The sequence below is a fragment of the Cebus imitator genome, unplaced genomic scaffold (genome assembly GCF_001604975.1).
Source record: "Cebus imitator isolate Cc_AM_T3 unplaced genomic scaffold, Cebus_imitator-1.0 Scaffold123, whole genome shotgun sequence".
In the NCBI taxonomy this organism is placed as follows: domain Eukaryota; kingdom Metazoa; phylum Chordata; class Mammalia; order Primates; family Cebidae; genus Cebus; species Cebus imitator.
This window is the reverse complement of record NW_016107438.1, coordinates 1,991,305-2,001,063: the sequence shown is the minus strand read 5'-3', so window position 1 is coordinate 2,001,063 and position 9,759 is coordinate 1,991,305. Positions and strand designations below refer to the sequence as shown.

The 9,759-nt window shown below is 44.3% G+C and overlaps 1 protein-coding gene across 1 annotated transcript in view; it reads left to right on the top strand.

Moving 5' to 3' along the window:
- TTLL6 (tubulin tyrosine ligase like 6) overlaps positions 1 to 9,759 on the top strand; it is a 41,358-nt gene that overhangs the window by 26,338 nt on the left and 5,261 nt on the right. The window contains exons 12-13 of the mRNA XM_017540047.2: positions 5,778 to 6,147; positions 6,619 to 6,884. Coding sequence (XP_017395536.1) covers positions 5,778 to 6,147; positions 6,619 to 6,884 — 636 coding nt within the window. The remainder of the gene's footprint in view (positions 1 to 5,777; positions 6,148 to 6,618; positions 6,885 to 9,759) is intronic.

The following is a 9,759-nucleotide window of genomic DNA, read 5'->3' as shown; positions in this document are numbered from 1 at the left end:
AAGTGTGAGCCACTGCACCTGGCCTAATTTCCATTTAATAGTACTATTAATACAATTTATTGGGTTTCGAGCTGTAATGCTAATTGTTTTCTATTCATCCCTTCTGCTTTTGCTTTTTATCCTACATTCTCCCTTTTCTGCCTGCTTTTGGGTTAATTAAAAATTGGGTATTTGTTAGTCTCAATTCCTCTATTGCTTTATTTATTTATTTATTTTACTTTAGGTGCATACTATATCTGGCATTTCTCCCCATGTTATCCCTTCCCACCCTCCCCTGCCTCTCCACCCCCCTTCACCCCCCATTATCTCTCCCCTACCCCCACCAACTGTCCCCTGTGTGTGATGCTCCTCTCCCTGAGTCCACGTGTTCTTGTTGTTGAACACCCACCTATGAGTGAGAACATGTGGTACTTGGCTTTCTGTTCTTGGGTCAGTTTGCTGAGAATGATGGTTTCCAGATTCATCCAAGTCCCTACAAAGGACACAAACTCATTGTTTTTTATGGCTGCATAGTATTCCATGGTATATATGTACCACATTTTCTTTGTCCAGTCTATCATGGATGGGCATTTGGGTTGGTTCCAGGTCTTTGCTATTGTACACAGGGCTGCAATGAACATACGTGTGCCTGTGTCTTTATAGTAGAGAGATTTTATAGTTCTTTGGGTATATACCCAGTAGTGGGATGGCTGGGTCAAATGGAATTTCTATTTCTAGATCCTTGAGAAATCGCCACACGGTCTTCCACAATGGTTGAATTAATTTACACTCCCACCAACTGTGTAAGAGTGTTCCTATTTCTCCACATCCTCTCCAGCATCTGTTGTCTCCTGATTTTTTAATGATTGCCATTCTAACTGGCGTAAGATGATATCTCAGTGTGGTTTTGATTTGCATTTCTCTAATGACCAGTGATGATGAGCATTTTTTCATATGTTTGTTGGCTTCATATATGTCCTTTTTTGAAAAGTGTCTGTTCATATACTTCACCCACTTTTGATGTTGATGGCTTTCACCAAATTTGAGAAATTTGTTTGTTTGTTTTTGGTTTTTTGAGACAGAGTTTTGCTCTTGTTACCCAGGCTGGAGTACAATGGCGCTATCTCGGCTCACCGCAACCTCCGCCTCCTGGGTTCAAGCAATTCTCCTGCCTCAGCCTCCTGAGTAGCTGGGACCACAGGCACATGCCACCACGCCCAACTAATTTTTGCATTTTTAGTAGAGACAGGGTTTCACCATATTGACCAGGATGGTCTCGGTCTCTTGACCTCGTGATCCACCCGCCTCGGCCTCCCAAAGTGCTGGGATTATAGGCGTGAGCCACTACGCCCGGCCTAAGTTTGAGAAATTTATTGCCATTATTCAAAATCTTTTGCTGCCTTATTTCGTTTCTCTTATCTTCTGGACCTTCAATAACATATATGTTAAGTCACAGAATATTGTCTCAGAGACTTCTTAGATTCTACTTATTTTTCTTTAATCTTGTTTCTCTTTTGTTTTCAGATTGAATAATTTTTATTGCTCTATATTCAAACTTGCTGACTCTTTTGTCTGCCATTAAACCCATCCAGTGAACTTTTTATTTCAATTATTATACCTTTAAGCCCTATGGAAATGCTACTCCGTTCTTTTTATTTATTTTTTTGAGGCAGTGTCTCACTGTATCACCCAGGCTGGAGTGCGGTGGCACAGTTACGGCTTACTGCAGCCTCAACCTTCTGGGCTCAGGCAATCCTCTTGCTTCAGCCTCCCAAGTAGCTGGGACACCTGTGCCTGACACCATGCTTGGCTAATCTTTGTAGTTTTTGTAGAGATGAGGCTTCACCATGTTGCACAGGCTGGTGTTCTTTTTTATAGTTGCTGTTTTTCTGCTTAGATTTCCAACTTTTGAATTTTGCATGCATATATTTTTTAAATTATTTGGCCATATTTATAATGCTTGCTAAAGTCCTTGTCTGCTAATAAAGCAACATTTGGGTCATCTCAAGTATTTTATTTCTTTATATTTATTTATTTATTATTTTAATTTTGTAAGTACTGGGGTCTTGCTATGTTGCAGGCTGGTCTGGAACTCCTGGCCTCAAGTAATTCACCTGCCTTGGCCTCTCAAAGTGCTGGGATTATAGGTGTGAGTCACTGCGCGCAGCTGGTCTTAGAGTATTAACTCCTTTTTGTTCTCTTGAGTGTGGATGATGATGATGATGATTATTATTATTATTTTGCATATCTGGTGGGGTGTTTTGTTTTGTTTTGTTTTGAGATGGAGTCTCACTTTGTTGCCCAGGCTGGAGTGCAGTGGCGCAATCTCAGCTACGGCAACTTCCACTTCTCGAGTTCAAGTGCTTCTCCTGCTTCAGCCTCCTGAGTAGCTGGGATTACAGGCATGCACCACCACACCTGGCTAATTTTTGTATTTTTTTAGTAGAGACATGGTTTCACCATGTTGGTCAAGCTGGTCTCGAACTCCTGACCTAAGGTGATCCACCTGCCTCGGCCTCCCGAAGTGCTGGGATTACAGGTGTGAACCACTGCACCCAGCCAGCTAATTTTTAAACAATTATTTGAGAGATGAAGCTCTTGCTGTGTTGCTTAGGCTGGTCTCAAACTCCTGGCCTCAAGGGATCCTTTCACTTCTACCTCTGAGATAGTTGGGATTATAGGCGTGAACAACCTTGCCCAGCCTAAAGAGTGACTTTTATTTGAGCAATCCATTAACTTCAAATTCTAAATTTACTGTGGTGAGCAGGCATTGAAACATTATTATTTCAGCTTCCAGTGCTATTTTTTTGTTTTTGTTTTTTTTTTTGAGACGGAGTTTCACTCTTGTTACCCAGGCTGGAATGCAATGGCGCGATCTCGGCTCACCGCAACCTCCGCCTCCTGGGTTCAGGCAGTTCTCCTGCCTCAGCCTCCTGAGTAGCTGGGATTACAGGCATGTGCCACCATGCCCAGCTGATTTTTTGTATTTTTAGTAGAGACGGGGTTTCACCATGTTGACCAGGATGGTCTCGATCTCTTGACCTTGTGATCCACCCGCCTCGGCCTCCCAAAGTACTGGGATTACAGGCGTGAGCCACCGCGCCCGGCCTCCAGTGCTATTTTTTATTGGGTCCCCTGAAATCCTTTCCTCCCTGTTCCATACCCCTCTGCATGTATAGTTTATTTGTCATGCCAAACTGCACATGAAAGGATTTCACACTTTCACAATTTATGCTCTGTCTCTCTGGCTTCTCTGACTGCTTCAAACTTTACCTCTAGCCAGTAAGGCTGTGGCTTTCTGCTGCCCATGCCTTGTGGATTGTGGGTGTCCTTGGACAAAAAGCTGCAGTGCTACACATCTCATCAAGTGCAGTTTCTTCTTCTTCTTTTTTTCTTTTTTTCTAAGATTAGGGGTTTTTTGTTTGTTTGTTTTTTTGGTTCTTTAGACAGAGTTTTATTCTTGTTGTCCAGGGTGGAGTGCAATAGTGCGATTTCAAGTCACTGCAACCTCTGCCTCCCAGGTTCAAGTGATTCTCCTGCCTCAGCCTCCCAAGTAGCTGGCATTACAGGCGTCTGCCACTATGCCTGGCTAATTTTTGTGTTTTTAGTAGAGATGGGGTTTCACGATGTTGGCCAGGCTGGTCTCGAACTTCTGACCTCAGGGATCCACCCGCCTCAGCCTCCCAAAGTCCTGGGATTACAGGCGTGAACCACCTCGCCTGGCCTCAGGACTAGGTTTCAACTACCCATTTCACCTTATCAGTTCTCCAAGGTAGGGACATACGGGTTGCCTTTGCTTCTCCCCCACTATAAATAATGCAGCAGTGAACATCCCTCTATATGTTTTTTATTATCATAAAATAGACATAATGTAAAACTTACCATTTTAATTATTTTCAAGTGTACATTTCACTGTCATTAGGACAGATGCACATTTATGCAGCTATAGCCACGATCCGTTTCCAGAACTTTTCTATCACCCTAAACAGAAAATCTGTGCCCACTAAACATAACTCTTCATTCTCCCCTCCCCTCAGCCCCTGCAAACCCCTATTCTACTTTCTGCCTCTATTAATTTGACTACTCTAGGTACCTCATATAAGTGGAATCATATAATATTTTTACTTTTGTGTCTTGCTTATTTCACTTAGCATAATGTTTTCAAGGTTCATTCATGTTACAGCATGTGTCAGAATCTCCTTCCTTTTGAAGACTGAATAATATTCCATGGCGTGTATATGTATATATATAACACATATACACACCATGGAATATTATTCATATTATGTATATATACACACCATATATGTATACATATATATATATACACCATGTATATACATACACATTATATATGTATATATACACACCATATATATAATGTATACATATGTGTATATATACACACCATCTATATGTATATATACATATATACATATACACACATATATATTGTTTATACCATATATATATGTTGTTTATACCATTTTGTTTATCCATTCATCTGTTGGTGAACATTTAGTGTTTCTACTTTTTAGATATTGTGAATAATGCTGCTGTGAAGACTGGTGTATTTTTTTTTCTTTTTTCAGACAGAGTCTCACTCTGTCACTCAGGTTGGAGTGCAGTGGCACCATCTTGGTTCACTGTAACCTCCATCTCCCAGGCTCAAGTGATTCTCTCACCTCAGCCTCCCAAGTAGCTGGGACCACAGGTGCACACCACCATGCCTAGCTAATTTTTGGTTGAGACAGGGTTTCACCATGTTTCCCAGGCTGGTCTCAAACTCCTAAGGTCAAGTGATCTACCCGCCTGAGCCTCCCAAAGTGCTGGGATTACAGATATGAGCCACCATGACCGGCCACAGTGTATGTATTTTTCAAGAGCTGTCTAATAACATGTGAAGTATGTATACCTAGCAGAAGAATTGCTAAGCCACAGAGTGTTTGTAATTTTACTTTGCCGAGCATTTCTAGATGGTTCAGAATGGCTATAGCAGCCTAGATTGTCAGCAGCCATGGGTTCCTGTTCCTCTGCACAGGAACAGGACAGGCTTTATCTAGCTTTCTAATTTTTGCCAGTCTGATGGCTGTAAAATAATACCTAGGCCAGGAGTGGTGGCTTACGCCTGTAATCCCAGCACTTTGGGAGGCTGAGGTGGGCAGATCACTTGAACCCAGGAGTTTGAGACCAACCTGGGCAATATGGCAAAACCCCATCTCTACAAAAGATACAAAAATTAGCTGGATGTGGTGGCGAATGCCTGTAGTCCCAGCTACTTGGGAGACTGAGGTGGGAGGATTGCTTGAGTCCAGGAGGTAGAGATTGCACCACTGCGCTCCAGCCAGGGTGACAGGATGAGACCCTGTCTCAAATAATAAAAATAACAATAATACCTATTGTTCTGATTGCCAATCTTTATTGTTTACAATCTCTCTCATGTTCAGAGACTTTTAGAGGAGGCTGTAGAGTCGTCTACCATCTTCTTGCCTTAGTGTTTAACCAATTCATGGTGAGGAAACTATTTTAACCTAATCTTTCTTGCTGCTGAACCCAGCTCTTAATCTGTTTATTTTAATCAAGAATAGCATGGGAGCTGAGCATGGTGGCACTCATATATTTGCAGTCACAGCTACTCAGGAGGCTGAGGCAGGAGGATCACTTGAGCCCAGTTTGACACCAGCCTGTGTAGCGTAGCAAGACCTTGTCTCAAAAAAAAAAAAAAAAAAAAAAAAAAAAAGCATAGGAAGGAACCCTTTGCTTTCCACAGTCTCATTTTGAACTGTCTTTTCTTCCAGCACTTAACCTCAGTAGAAACTAGCCCAGAATCCACCACCAAAGTCTCAATCTCCCCAGAGTCTCCACCAACCCTGGCCGTGACCGCCAGCTCTGAATACAGTGGCCCAGAGACGGACAGGGTGGTATCCTTTAAATGCAAGAAGCAGCAGACCCCTCCACAGTTCATCCAGGAGAAAATGTTAAAACCTTTTCTGCCTACAAAATCCCAGAGCTTCTTGGGGAGTCCGAACATAAGCTGGACTTTGCTAAAGAGTGACATGAAGAAGCCGCATTTGATGTCCGAGCTACTCACCAAGCTTCAAGTGAGGGGGAATCTGTCCTTCTTCCCAGTTCACTACAACCCCAAGCTGGGGATGACTAACTTGTCACGTGAGTACCGGTGTGGACAGGGATATGCCAGGAGCTTAAGGGGGAGAGGGATCAATAGAACTAGTCCTAATCTTTGGGGAGCTCCCAGTCTTTTGGTGGGGGACAGCCACTGTCCTCAGGGAAACCCCAGTCTGATGGTAGAGACACAGTCAATGACATTAAGAAGTCTCTAGTCTGATTGGGAAGACAAAAAAGATAAAAACAGAATGCTGTCCAAGTCCCTTCTTCAACATTTTCTGGTTCTCATTCACATGAGGCTCATTCAGCTGAGGCTGCACCAGTTACTGATTTTTAAGTATGAAAAAATGGGGAAGAAAAACTATTTGGAGGAAAGGAGTGATGGCTGATTTTGGCTCAAAGAGCTTCAGCCAGTTATAGACCATGGGACCCTGCTGGGAGGTGGCCTTCACCAGGAATTTGCGCTGAATCCAACAGCACAAATCACTGATGCCCATGACTTTGCCTTTCCAGAAAACCCCTCCCTGCCTGGGGAGTGCTACTCCTGCCGTGACAGCTCTGGCGAGAAGAGGCAGCTGGATGCGCCCTCCCTCCTTCTGCAGAGTCCTCAGAGCTATAACGTTACTCTGAGGGACCTGCTGGTGATCGCCACTCCAGCCCGACTGGATCCGAGGCCTGGCAGAAGCCACACAAGTGCTATGAAGGGCTCGTGTATACAGGATCAAGAAGCATTTGGCCATTGTCTGATCTCTCGTCAAAAAGGATGTGAGAGAAGCTAGGTAGGCCTACTCATATTCTCTCAACGTGTTTGGTGTGTTGGCAGGTGCTCTATATTTTTCTGGAATGTTGGATAGGTAGGAGGATGAATGGATTGATAAAGACATACAGGTAAGTAAACAATGAAGACTTACCTCAATCAAAATGTGATCCTAAATGGATGTAGTGGCTCATGCCTATAATCCCAGCACTTTGGGAGGCCAAAGCAGGAGGATCCCTGAGCCCAGGAGTTTGAGACCAGCCTGGGCAACATAAGGGAGACCCCCATCTCTATAACAAATTTTAAAATTAGCTGGGTGGTGGCACACATCTGTGGTCCCAGCTACTTGAGAGGCTGAGGCGAGAGGATTACTTGATGCAAGGGCTTCAAGACCAGCCTGGGCAACAGAGCAAGACCCTGTGTCTACAAAAAATTAAAAAATTAGCTGGGTGTGGTGGAGCACAACTGTGGTCTCAGCTACTTGGGAGGCCAAGGTAGGAGGATTGATTAAGCCCAAACATCAAGGTTGCAGTGAGCCAAGATTGCACCACTGCACTCCAGCCTGGGTAACAGAGCAACACCCTGTCTTAAAAAAAAAAAAAGTGACCCCTTGCTATGTATTAATATATTTCTGATAGAACTGATCTGCCCCCACTAGGCACTTTGCCTTGTCTTCCACTTAAGGCTAAAATTGAGACAGTCATATATGCAGCTCCCAGAAGTAGAACCAGGTCAGCCATGATTTTCACACCCTTCAAGCTGCGCAGCCTGGTCTAGGCTTAGATCACTTGCTCCAAAGGCTGGCCCGGTGATGCAGTGTGCTGAGGGGACAGAGCAACGGGACTGTGGAGACTGGGATATGGAACCTAAACTTCTTCCTTTGAGAAGCTTTGGTTTTACCATGCAAAAGGCCCAGGAGGTGGTAAGATGCCCTCTGTCTGAACTTCAGTGCTTCTGAGGGAAGGTCATATGTAAAAACTTGGGAGAACTCTACAGCATAGAGCTGTAGAATTAAGGGATCTGTGCTGCTTGGCTGCCTAAAGAAGGCTAGAGATTTGAATCACCTCCCTCCACCCTGCCACCCAAAGCTTACTGTGAGCAGATGCTCTCACCTGGCCCTTTGTGACCAGTAGATCACACTGCAGGAGGGTCTGCAAGGAAATATCCAACCCATAGATGGCACCTTGAGTGCCTGTAAAAAATGCATATTCGAGGGCCTCCTCCCAGAAATTCTGATTCAGTGGGTCCTGGGTGGAGAGTTCAGGAATCTGCATTTTATGAAGTTCCTATAGTTGATTCTGATAGTCCTCTCATCATGCTCAGAGAAGAGCTGGGCCTAATGTTTGCCCATTTCCCTGATGATGGCAATCATGTGAGGGCTCTTGTTTAAGCCTGTAGTTTCTCAGGTCCAACCCCCTGGGAATTCAGGCATAAGCGGGCTGGTTAAGGGGCCCTGGGAATTTGTCTTTTGAACAAGTCTTTTAAATATGAGTAATAAGTACTTGTCTTCTTTTACTATTTGAGATGGAATCTTGCTTTGTTGCCCAGGCTGGAGTGCAGTGGTTCGATCTCAGCTCACTGCAACCTCTGCCCCCAGGTTCAAGCAATTCTCTTGCCTCAGCCTCCCAAGTAGCTGTGATTACAGGCACCTCCCAGCACGCCCAGCGAATTTTTGTATTTTTAGTAGAGATGGGGTTTCACCATGTTGGTCAGGCTGGTCTGGAACTCCTGACCTCGTGATACGCCTGCCTTGGCCTCCCAAAGTGCTAGGATTGTGGGTGTGAGCCACTGTGCCTGGCTATAAGTACTTGTCTTACATGTAGATCTAGGCCTGGGCGGAGGAGCCTGTTACAGCCAGCCCTGACCTGTGGGCTGTCATTGGAGCAAAACTGTCTGATCCTTAAGGAGCTCCAACCCACTCCCACTATCCTCAGCATATGGTTCATGACTTTCTGGTACTGGAATTTTAAGTAAAAATAGTTACTTATGTATTGCTATTTATGTTCCTACTGTTTATTTATTTTTTGAAGCAGAGTCTCACTCTGTCTCCTAGGCGAGTGCAGTGGCACGATCTCGGCTCACTGCAACCTCCACCTCCTGGGTTCAAGCAATTCTCGTGCCTCAGCCTCTTGAGTAGCTAGGACTAGAGGCATGCACCTCCACGCCTGGCCAGTTTTTGTATTTTTAGTAGATACAGGGTTTCGCCATGTTGAGCAGGCTGGTTTTGAACTCCTGGCCTCAAGCTATTCACCCACCTTGGTTTCCCAAAGTGCTGGAATTGCAGATGTGAGCCACCACACGCAGCCTGTTTCTACTCTTTAAAAAAGAGAGGATGATGTAGCAGATTACAATGAAAACTTGTGTTCAATAGGACTGTTAAAACTAAATAATAATAATCAGAAGCCACACAAAGAAAGGGAAGAGATTATTATACTAAGAGTGTGTAATAAAGTGCTTCCTGCATTGACCATTGAATTTGGCTCTGAACCTCTTAGCAGAAAAGGCCAGACATAGCATTCTGTTTTGGTCCCTTTTTTATCCAATCATACCAGAGAGTCCCTAGTAGTACGGACCACGTCTCTGCCATCAGATGGGGGTCTCCCTGAGGACAGGAACTTTATTCTTCCCCCTCAAGACTGGGAGCTCCTCAAAGATTGGCGCTGGTTCTGTTGGTTTCTTTCCCACCCCCAAGCTCCAGGACATCCCTGTATACACCGGCTCTCTGCTTGGAGTTGTAGTGAGCTGGGAACAAGGAGAGCTTCCCCATCAGTTGAACCTTGGAGAATACTTCTGATATCAGGTGCTGATTCTTCATGTCACTTTTTAGCAAAGTGGGCTCAGATTCCCTAAGAAGCTCTGGTATTTTGTAGGCAGAGACGATTTCAATATTTTCTCCT